Source organism: Pempheris klunzingeri, chromosome 22 (genome assembly GCF_042242105.1).
Source record: "Pempheris klunzingeri isolate RE-2024b chromosome 22, fPemKlu1.hap1, whole genome shotgun sequence".
NCBI lineage: Eukaryota > Metazoa > Chordata > Actinopteri > Acropomatiformes > Pempheridae > Pempheris > Pempheris klunzingeri.
The window spans coordinates 10,132,059-10,154,226 of NC_092033.1; the positions used below are offsets into that span (position 1 = coordinate 10,132,059).

Consider the following 22,168-nt stretch of genomic DNA (forward strand, 5'->3'; position numbering starts at 1 on the left):
GTCACACTCTTCGTTTCAGTTTTTTGAAAAGTCTGGGAAGAGGTCTCTGTTAGTTTTGAACCAGTTAGCATCTTCTATTAACTCAGCCTCCTGTGACATGCCTATTCAGTGCCATCAGCTTCCTCCTACATCGCTGCCAATGTTTTTTCAGAGGAATTTTTTTTGTTATGACATTATAGGCAGACAGTCAAAGCTTTATTCTTATACCTCCAATAGAGGCTTGAATACAACATTCAGTACAGTCTAATCTGCTGTCACCTGTGCCATATATTTTCCTTTCTTATTTTGCCCTCAGTTTTTATCCAGTTAACAAGTGTTGAGCGTACATGTAGAGAAAGATAAAAAAAAAAAAAAGTTATTTGTGACAACAAGGGCTGTAATATTGTGTCAGGTACCATGCCTGTAACATGGAGACAGACTAATGCACTCCGTGACACAAGCTCAGCTCCAAAGAGTTTCCTCCCTGTCCCTTCGCTTCTTTTTTCCACAATTCACCCAGAACACTGATGTCCGAGGGCTAGCCACTAAGTGCTGCATTAAGTACAACAATACTCTGCTCTTTCTGCCCTTCATCCTCTCTCCTGTACATCACTAACGCAGCGAGGAAGTGGTTAGTCAAGTGTGCAATGTCAACATTTAGGTGACCTTTGTTCCTTAGCAAAGCCTCCTTTGGGATCTGTCATGTCCTTATTTTTCTTTTTGTTGATCCAGCTCACGTAGAATTCTGTGTGAAGCCACGGGGTTTCGCTTGTTGTTTTTATTTAAAGTAATCTCTCTCCTTCTCTCTGCCCTCTTCCTCCAGTAACATAGCGGAGGCTCTGGTCAGTAAAGGCCTGGCCACAGTCATTAGATACAGACAGGATGACGACCAGCGCTCCTCCCACTACGATGAGCTGCTTGCCGCAGAGGCACGGTGAGGATCACGCATACACACTCTCTTTCACACAAAAACACTTTCACTCCTTCCGTCTCCCTTTCACATGAACCTACGCAGCTACACAGTTGGCACAATGGGCCTTCTTTTTTTGTTACTTCAAATAAAAACACACGCATGTGAAAGCACTACAGACACACACACACACACTGCCATCTGTGAGTTGTGCATGACCTTGGCAAATGATGCTCTTGGGAAGTGCAAGAGAATTGTACATGACCTTGAATTTTTAAAAAAAATTTTTTTTATTGCTTTCACATTTTCTGTTGCTTCCAACATGGTTCAGGTGTAGCAACTCACTTGTTGTTTTTCGTAAGTCACAGCCTATTTCAGGTGCCGCATTTTCCCCAGGAAACATCAGAATATGCTTTCAGCTGAGCTTAAAACTTGCACAGACTCTCATTCTCTTTCCCATGTGGCAAAAATAGATGTTTAGCACCCATCCTGTTGACATTAATGACTGTGATTTAGAGTTTTGATTTAGTGAATTGTAATTTTACTGACTGAGGTGGTGTTTATATTTTGATGTGTGCTTGTTCAGTTTGTCTAATTGTTAGTGTGATAGAGAACTATGTAATGGTGTTGAATGTAAATGAATGTTTTTCAGTGTCTGATTTTCTTGTGTGTTCCTGCCCAGAGTGTGCAGATGGAGAGCAGCTAATGGCTAAATGTGGCATAAATCATCTCTTCTCATTTTGAGGACACACTCACTCATACAGTACATGTATTGCCCTCCCTCACCACCCTCCTTTTTTAACATACACGTCTGGACACACATGCACCTTCCCAAGCGCTGGATGCTAAATCAGAGGCTCTCTTTACACAGGCCCTATGAATATAATTATATGGAGGTGCAGTGGAGAGATTTAGTACAAGCTTTATTACTCTGCCGTAGATTAAGATCTGCTGGCTATAGGTAGAGCAGATGCAGCCACAGCCTCTTTTTATAGGACTAACTCTTTCACTCGTCTTTCTCGCATGCGGTGTCACTGCCCACCCGCCCTCTTTTTCTGCTCTCTCCCTCCTCCTGCTTTCCTCCTTCTTTTGCACATTTTGTCCTTATTTCTCCACCTTAGCTGTTTTCAGTTTTGTCCTTCTTTGGCCCTGCTCCTCGGTGTCTTCTCCTCTCTTCTCCTCCCATTTCTCTTCTCTCTCCCCCTTCTCTCCTTCTTGCTCTCTCTCTCACAGTGTCCCTGGTGGGGTCTTATTAGAGTTGATGAGAGGTTTCTTTCTATAGCCTTGGTTTTATTTTTAGTCCCCAGTGCACAAGGCCAATGGCCCACAGCCTTCAAGAAACCTCCTCCTGGCTGTTAAATGCACATATATATACATGCGTGCATAAATGTACACGCTCCATCTTAGTGGGTGGGTGTCCCAGTGACCCATAGGTGGCATGATTCCATTCCACAGCCGCAAACTCGGCGGTCATCTTCGTCGGCTTCAGCCCTCGAGGCTTTTGTAAAGCAGTGATCACCATAACCAGTCATCATTGCTAAACCCCTTGCTGGCTCTCAGGAAGCAATCCATTTCTCCTCATTCCTCAACTCTAACAATAATTTCTCCTCCATTATTATTTCTCTACGAACATTTCCACTTTTCATCTCAAACCTCTAGATTATAAGAATCCTCCCTCTAGCATTTCCAGTTGAACCATAATGGCAGTTCAGGGAGGAGAAACCGGTATCAATTTGCATCCCACTTCACAAAGCCACAATGGCTCCCTCTTTGTATCCATAGTAATTACTCACAGAGGTCCCATTTCTCCAGGTCCGTTAAGCCCTCCGGCCTTATGCTTTCTCGACGTATTCTAATGGTGCTCAAGCTATGTTGGTGACATGTTTGTGGTTTGACTGACCGTAGGGCCATCAAGAACGGCAAAGGGCTGCACAGCAAGAAGGAGGTTCCCATCCACAGAGTGGCTGATATCTCTGGGGTAAGTATCTTTTTATGCACGCAGGCTATTCTGCACAAGGGATTGAAAGCTTTTTCCATGATGTGCAAGAGGACAAGCATCTCTCTAAATGCACTGATGTAATTAGTCAAACATTTTCAACTGTGAACTCATTTACACACAACCCCCTTGATAAAGATGCCATCAGTGCCCAAGAGCTACGGACTTCTATCACACGTGGTAATTCTCAGAAGACAATCTGTAATCCTGGACCCCCCCACTCCCACCCCCATCCTCACAGCCAGCTTCCTCATCTAAAAAAAACAACAACAAAAAAAAACAAAAACTAAGCGGCCTCTAAAAATAATCGGTGCCATTAATAAAACCATCAGTGATGCTTGGTCCTAGCTTGTTTACGTGTGCCCAGGGGCTTGATAGAGGCATCATTTGGCTAATGAAGCCTGATTGGGAGTGCTCACCGAGTGAACATTAGCGTGGGGAACCCATAAAATCTCTCAGTAACGAGTAATGGGCGATTGGTGCACATTCTTTTTAAGCATGTATTTGTTGACAGCCCTGGAAGCTGGTTTTTAAATTTGATCCCCGTGATGTGTTGCCTCTCTTCTCTTCACCCCATGCTCTCTCTCTCTTCATTCTGTAATTCTGTGGGAGTCGGGCATGCTTTTCTTGTATTTTTAATTGTGGAGACCGTTTATTTCTAAAGGGGCATTTCCCCTTTCCATCTATGCCATTATTTTTTCTCCCTGTTTCCACTACATATCCATTTCTCAAGGTTTTCCCTACATACCACAAGAGATGTAGTCCTATATGACTGCAGGCTGTCACAGTGCACTTCTACACCCAAGAGCGGTCTTCATTAACCGACTGCACGCTGCAGAGTTGTAGCTGTCCAAAGCTGTCAAACTGAGCGGCTGAGTTAGATGAGCTCACGTGGAGTGCAGAGCAGTGGAAAGTGCGAACAACTGAAATGTGTGCTGATTGCACTGATATGAAGATTAAATACTGGCACTATTCTCGTTTTGACACTTGCTAGGCAGCGCTTTTGCTGTTAGATTATTTTTAACATTGTATTATACTGGCACCACCCAAGAGGGAAATTGAAGTCAGTGGTGGAAGTCAACTATTTCTACCTGGGTGATTATAAGATGTGATAATGTCCTGTAAAACTTTCTGTTCATTTTTTTACTAGATATTTATTTCTGTACTTGCCAACTAGCCATCTCTCATACATTTTTGGCCACTACATGGCTTACTGTGAAGGGCTCAGAATTGAACTTCAGAAACATTAGCGCCTCATTGTCTCTCTCGCTTGAGCTCTCTGGTAGTACTTGTAGGCTCGAGAGAGGCATGTGGCTCAATTACTCAGGCCCTCTATTCCTGTAGTAGTCTTTTATTTATTAACTTTAGCTCAGAGTGGTCCAGAGGAGTTGGTGGTCATTTACAAGCTCCGTAAGCTGCTGTTTAAGTGCCATCACCTTGCATTTGAATAGAGGCATTCAGCCAAGTTATTAAAGCTCTTTAACACTAACTGGACATTAGAGTGTGGCTAATAAGTCTGACACCGCTCTGCATAACTACTCTCAGATGTTATGCTGCGCCACATTGTCATCCTCGTAACCTCCCTGTGTCTTATTGCGTCAGCAGGACAAGATAAATTATTGGACCCTGTAAAAGTAATTATGACTGGGAATTGTTGTGCTGACTGAGCAGCACTGTCTGATTTCATCAGCGGTTTTAGTGCAGTTTATACCTACTGTATAAACTCCCTGACCTTAACTGGCTTAACTGACCACATTCCATGTGCAGCAATGACTTGGAAGCTGTTTTAGGGGGAGGCTCTCAATATTCATTTACAGAAATAACATTGAGGAAAAGCAGTTTATGCCACTCCCTACTTTCATCTGGAGATTTCACACATCTTTCTCATCACAAACTGTCCCAGTAACCCAGCAAAGGCTGTGGTGATCTTTACATTCTGACATGATTGTGCTGTGTCACGCATTTGTGTGTGACATCAGCACTGCACAGCCCCCCCAAACTCTCCCTTATTAGCGACACCCTGTCAGTGGTTTAGATCAGTGCCGTTATATGCAGCTGCTGCTCCTTCCCCCTCTTAGCATTTCTGTCAGTTTCCAATAGGACACACAGGATTTGCAGCACAGTCCAGGATTGTTGCCAGTCAGTGCCGGTAGGCGTGTGTGTGCACGCGCATGCACCAGTTGTTTGGCTAGGCTAATGTAATGAGCATTCTAAAGGACAAAAATAGCATCATTGCCCCCCGCCCCCTCCACATCCTTGCCCTCCCTTCCCTCCTTTCGTTTCCTTTTCTCCTCTGTGATACACGCCCACATACAGCTGAACACGTGCACAGGCGCACCCCCACACACACACGGAAATACACACTCCTATACGTCAGCATCCTTTAGCTCGGCGGTAAAGGTTTGCTGAAAGGGATTATGTACATTGAGTGGGCCGCAGTCACAAATAGACCAGAGATAGGTTTATAAATGTATAGTGTAGGAGATAAACAGAGGTGGTGGGAGGAGAGTGGATAAAGCACTTGACTCACCTCATACCTCTAAGGTTGCATAATGAGGTCCTCTCCACTCTCATCTATCCCTTTTTTTTTTTCTGAACCAAGTTCGACTACACTGCCCACTCACTGCAGGTGCTGTAAATGTGTTTGTGTGAACGACGGAATGTTTGGTTCCATAGACTCCCACTCAAGGGGCTATTTTGGACTGCAGTGGGTGGAGTTCAGGTGGTGCATCTTATGGCTAAAGCACATACCCTTTACTCACAACATCATGTGTTTGATTCCAGCTGGTGACGCATGTTGTGTCATTGTCTCTAGTGCATCTTTTCTGTTTTTGCCCTTCGTGTTGTGTACCAATCCCCAAAACTGAGAAGAGGCCTTTGCCTTTGCCTCTGCTCCCATGACTACACTTGTATACACACGCACACCCACCCACACACACACAGGTCCATGACTGGTCTGTTGTGCCTACATCTTCCCGCCTGGAGTAGGCACAAATTACATTATTTTTTATCGTTTATGAGTCTCCCTCTGCCGCTGCATCACCAGCCCTGCTTGAATACACATGATTTAGCTCTGCTTGTAATTTCGGCCTGGACACAACAATAAGCCAGTGACTCACCCTTGTAGACAGAGATGGAGGCAGGAGGAGGAGAATTGTTTTTTGATTGCATGAGGTTCTGGACGTGTCACAGAGAGGCAGAGCGGACTTCATTAGACCAGACCAAGATTTAAAGATGTCTGGAAAAAGCCCACGCATTCTGTCGTCTAAACCTTTTTGGTCTGTCTTGTCTATTTTTGTTACTTTTCAATTGGCTGATTTTTATTTTTTTTGACACGGTATCCAGGTAGATTTTTGTAACAGATATCTTTAATGTTACACTGAGGCCAATAATGTGAAATAACACTATATGAAAAGTCCACAATTTTGGTCTTTGAAACTTAATCAGATATGTGAAAATCCTCTGTTTCTCCTGAACTGTAGTGCACACTTAAGAGCGCCATCTAACCTCTTTTCTCTTTCTTTACGTCCATTAGGAGACACAGAAAGCCAAGCAGTTCTTGCCCTTCCTGCAGAGGGCTGGCCGGTCAGAAGCTGTGGTAGAATACGTCTTCAGTGGCTCCCGCCTCAAGCTGTACATGCCCAAAGAAACCTGCCTCATCACATTCCTCCTTGCCGGTGGGTAGAGCTCCTTCTCTTTCTGGTGCAAAGGTCACTCCCCTCAGTGTCCTCTAACAAGCAGACTTCTGTGTCTATATAGGCATTAATTGCAACCATGTAGAAATCCATTGGCATATGGCCTTTTAGTTAAAAAAAAAAAAAAAAGGCAAATTGAGGCTCCTGGCAGCTCAGAAATCAGACTTTAAGCCCTCCCCACATCTCTGCTGGCAACCCTGACAGGGCAAGGGGGCAGGTCCATGTGTTGCACCAACCGCAGCTCTCTATATTTCAATACACCAAGGTTGGCGTGAAGCATTTGTCTCCTTTGACCTCTCTGGCTCTCTGCCAAGTTTGAAATGGGCTGACGCTCTGCTCTCCCTGTCTTTTCTGTTTCACCGGTGTGGTCATCTTCATTAGAAACTGGCCACCGTGTTGAGGCAAAGGGAAGTTTAGACTCCACAGGATGGGCAGGCTTTGTCAGCCAGGGTTTTTAAGACTGTATGAACACAGAAAAGAATGTGTGCATATGTATTTCTTTATTTATCCCTCTCCCACTCAAAGTATCTGAGAAGGTCATATTGTGAAAAAGCAACATGCCCTTATTCTGTTTAATGTTTAGGATTTTGCCTCCTTTTGTCTCCGACCTAATGAGCACTGTAGGGGAGCAGAGGACAGATAATGAATTGGAGAGAAATAGAGCTGTAATTAGTTGATTCATTGATCTACAGAAATTGGCAACTATTTTAACAGTTAATTGTTTTGTGTTATTTTCAAAGCAAAAATGCCAAACATTCACATTCACAAACATTCCTCCCTCTCAAATGTGAGGATTTTTATGCTTTCTTTGTCATATATGATTGGGAACTTTAATATCTTTGTTTTTGGATTGATAGTTAAAATATTCCACACCCCCGGGTGACGTATTCAGCTCACTTGTTTTATTTAAAGGGACACTTGGGTAGACAAACCGATTATTCAATTAAAAAATCAACAGATTAATAGATAATCACAGTGATCCATTCAAGAATGGGTCCATTCATTTAGCTTTTCTACCCAGTTTCAGCGACAGAAACTACCAGTAGTTTTCGGGCAAGATGCAGATGGGATGAAATACAGACTGTTTGATAGCCGGCCTAGGCATTTATCTCAGCTCCTCGGCTGTCTTGACAGTTTGCGCTAGTAATAAAAACACTGAGACTGTATCTTTGGCAGCCAACAATGATTTGCACATCCTACCAGAACTTGGGAATGGTGAGAATGCTTATCCCCTCCACGACAGATGATGCTCTTTGTTATAGTTGCAATAAAACTCTGAAATAGAGATGGATTGAAACAATCAGACATTTCCCAGCCGTACAGTTCCTCTCCATTTCCAGTCGGACAAACGCCATATATTTCTGACAAACACTCAGAGTCAGTTTAATTATGCGTGGCTAAATCGTCGATGCATTAATTAATTTTGTAATTTGCTTCTGATTGTCTTTGCTATCCACTGATGGTTCTCTTAATTACATTTTTTGTCCACTGCCTTCGACAAGATTTATTGACATGACCCCTGCCGATAAGCAATCTGCATATGGGGGCCATGGAGATTGTTTTTTTTTTTTAACAGCGGCTTGTGTTGGACAGTTCTCCTTAAATGAGAGTACATAGTTTAAGCACCCATGACCTTGTGTTCAGGAAGATTTCAGGTGTGCGTGACATGGTGTTTACATAGTCTGTCTAGTTTTGGAATGATTTTATTCAATCAAAGATTATTAGCAAATCGTGAGGAGCACATTAGAGCTGATAGCCCCTAGGCGTATTTGATTAAGCTCGTCCCCAGAAGAAAAGATTCATCTGCTGGAAATGAGACGACACTTACTGTCTTTAATATACACATTAGGCTGGATTAGCCCTGATGGATACAAATGATCCCCTTTCCTATTTTGTGTATTTTTAACTTGTACTCCAATCAGAGTCCTCGTAATACTTGGAGCACTCTCTTGTGTGCATCTCCCCACAGGTCTGTGAGTGCTTTTCCTTGTCATCTCATTGTCATCACCTTTTTTTTTTCCCTTCCTCATGTGTTTTTCCTTCAGAGATAGGATGCTTAGAAGATAAACGATTATTATTATATTATCTGGTGGGTCACGGCCTCTGTGTTTCCATGCATGTATGTTGTTGTATGAATGGTTTTCTTGATGTGATAACTGATGTTAAACCTTTGACCATACATGAAATGAAGCCCTTTGGCGCAAACAGCCCCTTATTATCGCTCTACCTCTAATCTCCAAGCGCTTCCTATCTCCTTCCACTTTCTCTCTCCTGTCAAAGTTATCTTTCCATGTTTAATTCACCCATCTTCACCCCGGGTTGTGTTTTGAAATGACACATACATGATAAAATGGCTGCCCCAAGCCTCTTGTGTTTATCTGTGTGTGGAACAGCAGAAAGCCTTTAGACCATTTCTCTTTAAACTATCACACATCGGTGACAAATAATGCGATATGTTGAGAGCAGAGATCTTAGTTATGCATGTTGCTGATATGCTCAGTGCTTTTAAAGTTAAGATAAAAGTAAACCTCTCGTCATAGAAGAAGCAGTTTAAACTCAAATTTATAATAATGATAAAAATACAGTATATATTCATAATGTCTTACAACCATAGGTATGATCTTGCTTTCATTTATTGTTACACGTTTAAGTGTCACAATTGTTTACCATTGCTTGATTCATTTTGTGCTAAATGTCAAAAGCTGTTTTGTATAAGCTGAGCTCCTTCATGCTCTGTAATTGTAAGTTGCTCTGAGTAAATATTGATTACGTGCAGACAAATAGAAAATACATACAAAGGCTGCTGGTCTTAAAACAAGTCTTGGATTAGTCATCTGTTTCATCAGATGTGTTCTTTTCATACTGTAGTCATCACGGCCACATTTTCATTCTTTAACAATGTCGTGGGAGGCCATTGATGAACAAACTGTTTACAGTAGAGCTGCAAGTGAAATGATCCCAAGGCAGTAAGAGATGTAACACAGCAAGTCAACATTCTAATGCCAAAAACGCAGCACAGGCAGCTCAGAAACTGAACTACTAGCTCGCTCAGCCAGCAGCCTTCTTCCCCTTGTTTTAGCCGCATTATTTGGCCTGATTTAATACTGAACCCCCTCATTGCAGAGATTTGTTTTTCTAGTGAGGCACCTCAAAGCCTCAGTATCTTCCTCGCACACAGCCTCCTTCCTTTTCCAGAGTTTCCTTGATGGATAAAGACAGTGTTATAAGAGAAAAAAACTCAGTGTGAGGAAACAAAGTGTAGCACGAGAAGCCCACTCTTCAAAGAGGGCCGGAGGTGTGCTTTTGGAGTTGACGGGAAGTTCCCTTTCCTCTCCTCCCACATCACCATTGCTTTCTTCTCCTCTCACTTGCTCGCCTGCGTGGTGTCACTTCTGTATGCAAGTTTGATAAAGGGTAAAGGAGTCATCCTGTTTCTGAAAGGGAAAGGGGGACTTCGAGGCAGGAAAGGGATTTGAGAATGTGGTGCAGGGGGGTGTGGAGGGATGATGAAAGGAGGAGGAGGTGAAGTAAGAGCAGGGGAGGTAGAAAGGACATGGAAGGGTAAAGAGAAGAGGATGTGGTAAAGAGAAGACAAAAAAAAAGTACAATTGATGTGAAGTACGGGGGTATGAAGGGAGACCAAGCAGTGAAAGGGCTGTAAAAGTTTACTAGCTTCCACAGAGTTTCAGATGGAGGCCATAGCAGGTGAAGTGTACTTTCGAAGTTACTCAGAAAGGTACGTTGAGCAGCAGTCTGTCAAAAAGATGAAACACCCATCACTCGGACACAAAGATTTACAGTGTCAGCAAGAGGCATTAGCCATCGCAGTGTGTGACTTAGTGCCATTTGTCTGATTTTTGATATCTGTGTGTGTGTGTGTGTGTGTGTGTGTGTACCTGTGTGCTGGTACACTTCCTGCAGTGTGTGAGCGGAGGAGAGGGAAAGCTGGTGAAGTGGAGCAGAAAATTTGTGGACTTGTTCTCTAAAAATATGTCTGTATGCAAAAAAAAAAAGTTTAACATAGTATCAAGTCAGTCTAGGAAAGTCTGAGAATATACTGTTGTGCTCTGCTATGACCTCTACATATTGGTGTCCTTGTGAGTGGCTGCAGCGCTGCATCTCATTGAGATTCACACATTTATTAGAAATCTGAGACCAGGATGTTTTCTTGACACACTTTAAGGTCCACCACATAATAAAGTTGCTGGTAACGAAGTAATAACTTAACGCTTTATTAGCATTACAAGCTATAACCTTGAACCTGAATATGGGCAATAAGATGCACCATAGCTGCTGCTACTGGAGGGAAAAAGTTCTCAGGATTCCTGGAAATATGCTCACATTCAACCTTCAACTAACACATAACGTTAATAGATAGTGCCTGAGAAATAATCAAGTGTGAATTTCATTACAGATTATTATGCCGCTCTGTAGTGAAGGTGGCATCAGATATGTGCTTCTGTAAATTGGGGCTAGCAAGAAACTGTAGTTTTTCTTAGCATTAGTTACAGGCCCTCTTTAAGTCTGCACCTCATTATTTGGGTCGCAGTATCCAACCAGCTATGGTACAACAGACCGTAGTCCATGGGGTAGTTTTTAATCTCAAAGACCATGTCCTTGAAAACGGAAGACATGCTGAAATTTAACATTCCTTTCTCAGGTTTTATTTTTTTCAAATCAAATCATAGAAATATGAAAAAAAAATCTCCCTGCCGCTGTTGTGTGCTTTGGAGGAATGGATGTAGCGTTGCCGAACCCTCGTCTGAGGTAATGAGGCCTTACATTAGAGAGCCGTGGTGAGATAATGGTGAGACGGAGGGATGGATCGAGAGGATAAAAGAGAGAGATAGTCAAACAATCCTAGGATTTCTCTTAATAGCATGCTTCTTTTGTCTGCTTCTCATTCACTGCTCTACAGTACCTCCATTGCCCTTCCTTAACCTCTACATATTGCCCAACTGCATCTTTCACCCACTTCCTGCTTGGAACTCGAGACACCTGTTACATATAGGGAAGGACAGGGGAGATTAATAAGATGACATTCAAGTTTAAATGGAGGATATGCAAGGAAAGAGTAGGAGTATTGGAGCTGAAATAACCCACAATTTTGAACACACATCTCCCTTGCTCTTAGGTCTTTGTTTGTTTGCTTGTCGCGGTGCTAATTATGCCCTGTCAACAGCTTGCCAAATTCAAGAATTAGTAACTTAATAAGATAAAAAAAGGTCGACACTAATGGCATTCTTAATAAGCTGACGGTATCCTGCAAACATCCATTTATACCTGCATACATGCTTAAGTGAGAGCACAAGACGACTGGCAGGTTACGACCAAAATGTCAGAGGCTAATCAATATGCACATTATTAGTAGAGGAGCATGATGTATGTTTGTATAAATTGAGGTGACGACATTAACGCACAGCAGCTGCACATCACCACATTTGTGCCTCCAGAACCATTTCTACAAGATGAAGCTCATTTTCTTGGTTTGGTTAGTAAAGGAAGAGACTCAGTCCTTTTCCTGATATATGGTGGGTCAACCTAACACACTCAGAAAGTATGGAAAAATATATATAGCAAATAGCATGCTTTGCCAGAATTGAATGCATATGAAATTATTCATTATCCATTGTATTAGAAGTTTTGGTCTCTGAGAAGAATTACAACTAGAATGAAGATCATTCCTTGTGGAAAAGATCACTTGTATATTTATCGCACTTACTAGTATTGATATTGCGATTTTGATGGCTTTGAGTACTCTTTAAAACACTCCAGTTAAATAGTATGGCAGTTAGATAATTATTATATTATTATTAATTAGAAAATTTAAAGGAATAGTTTGACACATTTGTATATATTATTTAATGAACACACACACACTAAGCTCAAATGTATCATCAACAAATGTCGATAATGTTATTTCTCAAATAGCGAGAGCAGACCTGGTAATGTCGGAGTATGTTACTACTACAGTCTTTAATGATTTAACCCTGGGGCCTGTTTATATCTCATTTGTTTAAACGATATGGATAAACTGAAATGTAATGGCGACAGATAAGGGTTTTAATGCTTTTGATTTAATGCAACCAACATGTTTGTGATTTTCTGTCTGTGGTTGTAAGAGCAAGAAAAGATGGCAAGAAGAGAGCTGAGAAGGTTTTAAAAAAAAAAAAAAAAAAAAAGTAGCTTGTGTGTGTTTCTGTCAGGAGGTGAAGAGATTGAATCTGTTCCGGTGAAACGTATAAATTTAGAAATGTATCCAACACTTCTCTTCTGTTTGACATTGAAAATGATTGTGGAAGAACTGAGGGATTGATGAAGAGGACAATTGCTGAGGAGTCTATGTAGATAGAGGAAGTGACAGTTTTGGGGGTGAGGAGCAGGAACTGGTGTGTGTGTGTGTGTGACGGAGCAAGAAAGTCGTGTGTTTGAGCTAAGTAGGCAGCCAGTATTTCATCAGGCGCGTGGCTCACCCTGAATCACAGATTAAAATGTTACATCTTCTCCACAGGGCCTCCCCACCCTTCTCTGAGGCTGAGCTCCACCAAGGGGAATGGGAAAGAAGTGATGGTGGGACGGGGGGGTGCTATGAATTCACGGCATTATCAAGTGAAACGGTTGATAGCTTGTCGTCTTTTAGCAGCTGGGTTTGCCGAAATTGGAATAAACATAAATTGATTCTTTAATCTGTTCATTCAGTTGTGCATTTGTTAAAAACACATTCTTGGTAACTCTTTTCTCGGTCCTATCTCCAAAGCCTGGCTCGCATTTTAAAAAGAGAAATCTAATATGTGTCTTACACAACAAATATGACATTTGGTGTCATGTGTGGTGGATGGACATGTGGACATGTTCTTCAGGCCAGTGTGAGAACCAGCACGTGCAAGATGCTGTGCACCAGCATCCTGTGGGTGGGTGTGTGTGTGGGGTGATGTCCGTAGTGATCAGTGTATGTCGTGTTTGAGATCAGATAAGATGGATAATCACTAGTTTGACCCAGATGTTTATCTTGGTGTCAGCCGTGAGTTATGTATCATGGTGCAGGTTAAAATTGGCTGTGCTAATTGACTCCTTGGCTTACTTTAAATGCTACACAGAGGAGACCACAGTACAGTGTGTACAAGCGTGAACAAGTCGCAGGCTACTGAGTGCACTTGGGAAAGCTGTGGGTCGTTTGAGGAGAGCATGTCTGTGTGCATTTGACTTATGAATTCCTGCTGATGTGAGCCTGAAAAGCCCTTTGAAACACTGCAATGTGTGTGCGCGCTGTACAATTATTAAACCTGACTCCTCTGTGTATTACTTTCCCGTGTAGTCTTCTCTGTGGAGTATGTTAGAAAAACACAGTTCCAGCTCTTATCGCCGCTCCAACCAACTCTGCCCCGCAATTACTTCATAGACCAATTTCTGCTGTGTGCGGCGTTTACTCCTCCTCTAGTCTTTCCTCTCTTGTCTTCTGCTCTTCCTTTATTCTGCATCTCTCACCCTCCTCCTCTTCCCTTTATTCTGGCACTGTTGTAGCCACAGTGTCCCACGTGGAAGCCCTGTCCTGGTCCACTTCTATAAATACTTTCAGATGATCTTGGCCATCAGTGTCTTCTTCTTCTCCTCCTCCTCCTCCTCTCTGCTCTCCAGGAAGCTTGTGTTTTTATTGTATTTTATCCTATGTTAGAATATACTGTAGTAGGATACAAAATAGAATACCTACATTAAAAGAATAATTTAATGATGAGCAACAGTAGAGCACAGACTAATGTTTATGATATTCTTTTTGTGGATTAAGTACATTTCCAAACCAGTTCTTTATTAAATCAGTTTGATACTGTGAGGCTTGTGTGTCTTGTTTGCTCTATGTACAAATCTTTTTTTTATACCATAGCTCCATGGCATTTTAAGCACAAAAACATAGTTTATCACAGCTTTGCTAAATATTACAGCGAGAGTGAAAAGATGCAACTTGTTCAGTACAAAACAGAACTTTGCATGCCTAATTGGGTTTAATGCTCCCCGCTGTATACTGAAGACCTTTTATGTCTTGCAGACGGTTGACTCAACAGTTCTTCATAACTCTTTTGGCTCTGACTGTCCTGTGAACTCATTTTGCCTTTCCTTGGTCATTTTCCCTTCTCTGCGCGTGTGAATACGCTGATGTCTCCTGTTCTTGTTCTCGTAAATGGGGACAGACATGGGCAGACACGTCTGTAGGGAACGGAAAGTGCTAAACAACAAAAAAGTGGAAAAAAAATCCAGGTTCTTCTATAAAGGTATAAAACCATGCAAGGAAACTAATGTTTGCCAGCAGGTGAGCTGACTGCAGTAGTGCCAGTCTTGTAGCCAATTATGATGATCTAGGACTGACTGTCATTTAATCTGAATGTTTTTACTTAATTCCTTTTAGCTGTCAGATGTAAGTAGTTAAGTTTAAGGGTCTGAAATAAAAATCCCCTACAAGAATTATGCATTTGGAATTCAGTAAAAACAAGAATAATACAAATGTTGCTTGTAGAACTGATCTTAAGCAATTTCCTCTCACAGAGAAAACAGCCAGTGTTTAGACACATTAACGTCACTGTAAACATTGTTGTACTGACAAGGTTTAAGATGCATGTGACGTGTGCTGTTATTTGAAAAAATAAGAACATGAAAAAACAAAGGCTTTTGTGTACATGTTGTAATGTCATCCCTTAATCTAAGAAGCGCATCAACTAATACTTAAGTACACACATCTATTCCAAGCACTTTATTTTTTCTGGCACTATGTCACATTGGAGCAAGACTCAGCGGCATTTCCTTGAGCAAAAAGCCTGGGAAACACTCTTTATATGAATGCATCACCAGTCAGAGGAAACCTAGGGGAACACGCCAAACAAGCCTGGATCATCTGACTGTGAGGTGACCACGCTAACCATTGAGTCAACTGGATGCCCGAACGCATCTGATTTTACTTCCATGTCGCGAGTCCATCCTAAGGCAGTGTACGCACGTATCTGTCATGCCAGTGAAGCTCATTAAATTCAACACGGACTCGGAGAGAAAAGGAAGACCCGAGGAGAGAGCTGTTGCTTTATTAGTACAATGCTGGGGGGTTTAACGCCATTTACTCACTCTGCAGAAATCAATGCCGCACCAACCTGCTTGCTGTTGTGCTAATTAATACAAACATTTGAAGAGAACAAGGACTGAACAGTATAGCTTCTATTAAGGTGTTCTTTTTAATACATATATTCAACATTTTCTACAGGCCAGGCCTTTTTGTGCACCTTAGCACGTGTTGCGTGAATATACAGTACATTCAATCCCAGGGTGTAGAAGAGAAAAAAGAAGAGAGTCTCCACTGTGCATGTAAAATTCATACTGTGTGTGAGGAGTTTGCACAAAGCTTAAACTTTCTGTAAGGTTAAAATCAACACACGTACTCCCACTACCTTATAGCCCAGTCACACTCACCTTCAAATGCAGAAATTCTCTTTTATGCATACCTTTCTTGCATATACCCCCTTTTATCGCAGTATATATTTTTTTAAACAGGGTGAACATGGAGAAATGACGGTGCCTTTACACCCCGCTCATTCCTCCTCTGCCCTGAAGCAGAGGTGGGGGAAAATCTGTCAAAGTTGACGTTGAAGGCTCCAAAGACGCAAATTCCAATAAGGCTTTTTTTTTTCTTCAGTGGGAGCAGGTTATATAGAAGCACTTTATGCACTCAGTGGATAATTGGTCATCAAGGAGTCCATCCTGAGTGCTGATGGTGTACTTAGTTTATTTGTGCTGTGCCACACACGCACCTTTGTGAAATAACGTGCTGATTTTGACCTTGACCTGTTAAGAGGGATGAGTATGACACTCTTTGTAGCTGTAGTTGTTCAGCGCATCAGAGGTCCTGCAAATTTTGGATACCTGTCTATTCAATGACTTGTCGATGTGTTGATCCCTGAAGTATTTCTGTTTTTTTATTTTTTTTTGAGAGACAGACCCAGTTATCTCCCCTGGTCTTTTTGGACATATCGAGCCCAGTAATGTTCATACCACTGAGGACATCTTGCTGTTCTTTTGATTAGCTGCTGTGCTCTAACTTTTGCAATCTTGTTGTCTCTGGCTAGGTATTGAATGTCCACGCAGTTCCAGAAATATGCCTGGAGGGATGCAGGTGGCTGAACCCTTCAGTGACGAGGCCATGCTGTTCACCAAAGAGCTGGTGCTGCAAAGAGAGGTAAGGGGTCCAGCAGGACATTCTGGCTCTGGTTTCATCATTTGTTACTGTTTCAATGCCCATTTCGAAGTTGGTAACTGCTACTTTGGCACCTACATTGCTGCATTTTACTTTCACACTCACAGTTTAAGTTTAGTCTACTTTGAACACAAGATCATTTTGGTTCAGAGATGTGAGAAGAGGAATGTCTGTTATACTTTTTCTAACAGTTACTGATGACGACAAAAGCTACATTTGCATGAAAACTTATTTCTTACATGCAGTCTGGCTTTGTTTTTGGGTGACTTTCACATCACGAAGATCCAAACCCTTTTTTTTTTTTTGAGCGGCTCATTTATTTAATGATTTGTTGATTTAGTAGTAGAGAAATAATTTAACCCTTCATATGTTTAATGACACACCAATGACCAGCAATTTGCCTTTAAGCAAGCTACAAGACAAGGCAGATCTTGTTTGTTCTGGATGTTTTATAGACATTTTTTTCCACCAGAGGAACCCAATCCCAAATTAATTAATGTTTTTCCTTTGACAGTTTGTCTTTAACTGTTGTCAAAACAGTTTGTGTAAAGATTGGACAACTGACTTTAAGCTGATTAAATTGTTTACTCCCAAATGAGGTTTATTACAGTATTCAAAGCACTGTACTCGTACCCTGAGTGCTGTGAAATGTCAACAAAATCTAGACAAAAATGGCCACAATCAAGAAGGCCAGCCCCAGAACACACACACACACACACACACACACACACACACCCTCCCTCGTTTACTCCCAGTTTATGGAAAGCTCACCTGATAGTGGATCAGTGCTCCTGGGCTTTAGAAAACTCCATCCACTGTGTGCTTGTTCATTCACATGCTAATAGGTTTTTATAAGAAGCAGTGAACGGACCAAAGCCATGATGGAACTAGCTATAATCCTGCCACCACTTATCCAGGCCACACACTCCCTCTCTTTTGCTCGCTTTTACTCCCCCTCTCCATTCCTATCTCCGTTTTAAAGGGCTTTTTTTTGCGTAGGGTGGCTGACTCCACTGTCCTCCGGTGTTTAATTGTCATGGAAATGTAGCCATGGCCAGCTTTGGAGGTGGACTAGTGTTAGTGTGGTGTGTGTGTGTATGTGTGTGTGTGTGTGTGTGTGTGGAGCCAGTAATATAGGTTGGATCAAGAAAGCCTTGGCTGTAAAATAATGAATGTAAGCAACAGGGGATTTTGATTGGCAGGGATGCAAACCTCGCTCCATGAGTCAGTGCAGAGGTTCTCTTGCAGGTACATGGTGATGTCAGTTTTTCTTATTTCTACAGATGCATATATATATGTATATACACACACATGCATAATTAATCAGATTTATAAGACACTGTCCCTACTCAATACGCGCACAGATTAAATTAAGCATTTGCTATCATGCACATAAAATCTTCCATCCATACACACTCTGACGCACACACGTTCTCACACATTTTCTCCCTTGCCAGTCATTGGCGGTGTCAGCAAGTTTTTCACAGGTAGGTGGGAGTTAGCAAGCAGGACCGAGCCATATAATGAGTCCTGAGCCCAGTGCGGGGGCTGGTTGGCTGGCTGCACTGACCTGCTGTTATGGGCTAATATGAACACAAACACACACACACACACTCACTCTCAAGCAGACACATTCAAGTAGATAACAACACAGTTGAGCATTCACACATAAGAGCTGTCACGTTTCCAAAAAAAGGCTAAATCATTATCCAAAAGAAAGTTATTGGTTGAAAATCCTCGTGCAGAAAATCAGTTTGGGCATCATTCTCCTGGTTCGCCGGCTTTATTAGAACAAATTGGAACATGATAAATAGCGAAATGATAGTGTAACGTTGTACAATGCCTAACACGGAAACAGGATAGAGGTGCATGGTAGAAAGCTAGAGTAAAAAGGCGAGAGGAAAGTGTAGAGGCTCTAATGAGAGACGAGTTGGTAGCAGCAGAATAAGACGTGATGCAGGAAAGAGAGGCAGAGCTACTCTGCCCTTGATTCAGCTTTCCCTCCATCTCTCCTGCCCCTGTGCAGCATAGTGAGTGGAACCGAAACAGGTTATTAAGGTGTGTCGCACTCAAACATGAATATGGATCATCTGATTTCATTAGCATCAGATTCTGTTGATAATTCTTCTCTGAATAGCGTCTGATTGCAGACGCTTTTTAAGATGTTCAGAAGGTGGCCTCACTCGAATAACATTTGATTTGGGTTTTGGTGGCGTGTATATATTTGCATTCATAAAATATTTTTCTTGCTCGCTCTGCTTGACAGCCATATTGAGTTTTATAGTTCTTTGTTGATCTGATGACATGTTGACTTAATGGTCCGTGTGCCTCTCTTTTTTTTCGTTTTTCTTTTGATCGTATTTCAGTACTCTGTAATTAGCTGTTCTGTCTCTTTTGTCTCTGAAATTGAGTTTGGGTGCAGGCATGAGCGCACTTTTCTCTTCTCTTGCTTCTGCGCCGCTGTTTTGGTCTTTGCCTAATAGCCTTTTCTCTCTCCGCTTTCCCTTTTTCCACTCATTTGTGCCTCACCCTCGCCTCCCTCAATGTCTTTGTGTCCAGTTTTAAATCTCTGACTGACATTTCAGCTCTCTCCCCCCTCGCCTGCCATTTCTCCCTATCCCCTCCTTCTTTTTCTAAACTGACACACAGCCATGTCTTAATTTCTACTGATGCAGACACGCATAATTAATGTGGCATCCAGTGAGAGGAGAGGCCCTGGTTTCTGTCTCCTCTATTTATAACCCCCAACACCGCCTGCCACCATCATTCCCTCTGTGTCTCTCTGGTGATTCTCTGCTGCTTTTTTTTCAAGATTTCACTTTCAGGCTCCCTCTTTTCAAAAATCACTTTTGTGTTTATCTGCTCTGTCTTCCTTCATCTCTTCCTCCCTTACTTCTTCCTCTCTCTCTCTCCCTTACTGTCTCTCTGCCTCTCTCTCCCCCCGCTCTCTCTGTGTAGTGTTAATCTCTGACAGACACTGCTCCCGTTCCCAGCGTGGAACCGAAACAGCAGCACAAAATTCTGAGGAAAAAAGAAAACACATTGGTAAACACCACTCCCCAGACATTTTCTCTTTTTCTTTTTTGATGTCTTCCATTTAATTTCTCTCACCTCCCACTTTCCATTGACAAAAACATCCATTCCAGTCACTGAGACTCTCTGTTGATCTTTCTTTATGCTTTTGGGTGGCAACTTCAAAAGATGAGCCTAACCAGGAGGGAGGGAGGATGGAAGAATTTTACCGCATTGACGTGTTTATCTAGGATGAGTCAGCTGGAGACGGGACATAATTAGTGGTGTAGTGTTAGTTAATAAAAGAAACAAGTCAGTAAAACAATATTTAAACTATTCCCAAAGCCTCATTGAGATGTATGTCTAATTGGCGTCATTCCAAACTGAGATGTCTGCAATGTGAAAGATGTGGTGCCTACAGCTCAAAGTAAGGTGCATCATACTTCCAAGTTACAAGCTACTGAAGACCTGTTCTTAAAAAAGCAGCCCATGCTCTCAGAATGGAATACTATGTATGTTTTTAATAGTCATTTTCAGCTTCTATTGAAATACTTTTACATAATTTCACATTTTGCAAACACAGTTACCAGTTGCACCTACTTGTGGTTTGGTTTGGACTAATCGGTTATGAGCCTTCTTTTTATTTTACATTAATCAGCACAGAACAGCTCGCTGATTGGAACCACTACTGAGTGTATTTCCAGTTGAGTAACTGATCACCAGGCGGGAGAGAAAGCAAGAAGAAAGAGGGAAAGAGGGTGAAGCAGAGATGGAGTGTTTGATTGAGCAGGGACGAGAGCAGGCTAAGTGGACAGTAATATGCGGTGTACTGATCCACCTACGTATACTGTCAGTCCTATTGACCTCATTCAGTCTGGGTGGTCTCTCATCTACTGTACTGCTGACTGCCTACTCACTAACAATTTCTTTATCTCACACTCAGAGATGCTCTTAGCTTACATTTTCTCACTCAATGACAAACATGCATATAAATGAACGGGGTCTCTGTCAGGTCCAGGTGCTTTTTTTTTTCTTTCCATTTTCGTGTCTTTTATATTTCTATATTTAAATATAACGTTCATAAAGCTGGTAAAGATGATTTGCAACAACATATTTACATTTTATCCTCAGAAACTACACCTTGTTTTAAGAAGCTAAACTTCTGCAGTTGATGGATTATTTTACATTTGACTGAGAAAAAAAGGGTGACCAGTCATCATCCTTCCAAGTTTTCAGCTTTGTGCATACCCGGCGTTAACATGCGTCTCGGGCGATGAGCTGTTCTTGAGTTGACATCTCTAAGTACGTCAGTTCACACCTGGCAGTAAAATGCGTCTCCACATGCACGTCAAGTGGCCGCTTATGATCGGATGTCACATCCCTGCACTATATGCAAATAAACCTATACATCATTTGTACGAACATCTGTAAAAGAGTGAACATATAAAAACATCTCTTTACTAGGAACGTGTCCCCTTTTCCAACAGCTGCTCCCTTTTAACAGTCTGTGGTTGGTCCGACAATATCACAGCAACTTGTTCCGTTTAACATTATTATCTTTAATATCACAATTCTAATCATATTGCTAATGTTAACTAATCTTATTTAGTGTAGAGAAAGGTTTTGGTGAGCTGGCATATCGGCTCACTATCAGCAGGCGGACATGCTGTTCCACCAGAAACATCGCTAGATGCACAGCAGGACGCAGATTCTAGAGATTATTTTTTATGACATCTTGGTTCTGATAGTAAGATCACCTTATTGTTGGTGTAGGAAAAAACAATCGATCATCCCTTCAGTAGTTAATATGCAAGCTGATCGCCAGTTGGCACATGCCTAATCTCTATGGCCAAATGGAAATCGCATCATGTGTACTTCATCCATGAGAATCAATATTGTACATGTATGTTGTGTGCTGTATACACTACCGTGTATGTAGAGGACGTCAGTTGAGAAGGTGTAGCCTGGGGCACTGTTTAAGGAGTGTAGCTTTATGCGGCCCAGACAACCTCCGAATGTGGTCTGAGCGATCGGATCTCAACGTGTCCCCAGTGCATTTGGGTGTGCATTCAAGCTTCAAGCTCCCCACAAGATGCACATCGATGTTTTTTCAGGTTTTTTTTTTTTTTAGAAGAAAACAATATTTTCAAACAATGCAAGAGCAGCCTTGGTCGATTGACTAATTTAAAGTTTGATGGACAGTTTCAAGTCTCTGTCATCCTTGGAAAAACAATTAAGAAGCGCCTCATTTCACCTTAAATACCAGCTGTAGGTGAAAAGAAACATCAACGAATGGCAACAAAGAATGATAATTGTTGTAATCAGGAAAAAAACAAAACAAAATTGGA

General features: G+C 41.9%; 1 protein-coding gene across 1 annotated transcript in view; it reads left to right on the forward strand.

Moving 5' to 3' along the window:
• The window catches only part of snd1 (staphylococcal nuclease and tudor domain containing 1), a 166,347-nt gene that overhangs the window by 36,783 nt on the left and 107,396 nt on the right, over nt 1-22,168 (forward strand). Inside the window, exons 13-16 of the mRNA XM_070853545.1 lie at nt 803-913; nt 2,795-2,867; nt 6,421-6,562; nt 16,681-16,790. Of these exons, the coding sequence (XP_070709646.1) occupies nt 803-913; nt 2,795-2,867; nt 6,421-6,562; nt 16,681-16,790 (436 nt within the window). The remainder of the gene's footprint in view (nt 1-802; nt 914-2,794; nt 2,868-6,420; nt 6,563-16,680; nt 16,791-22,168) is intronic.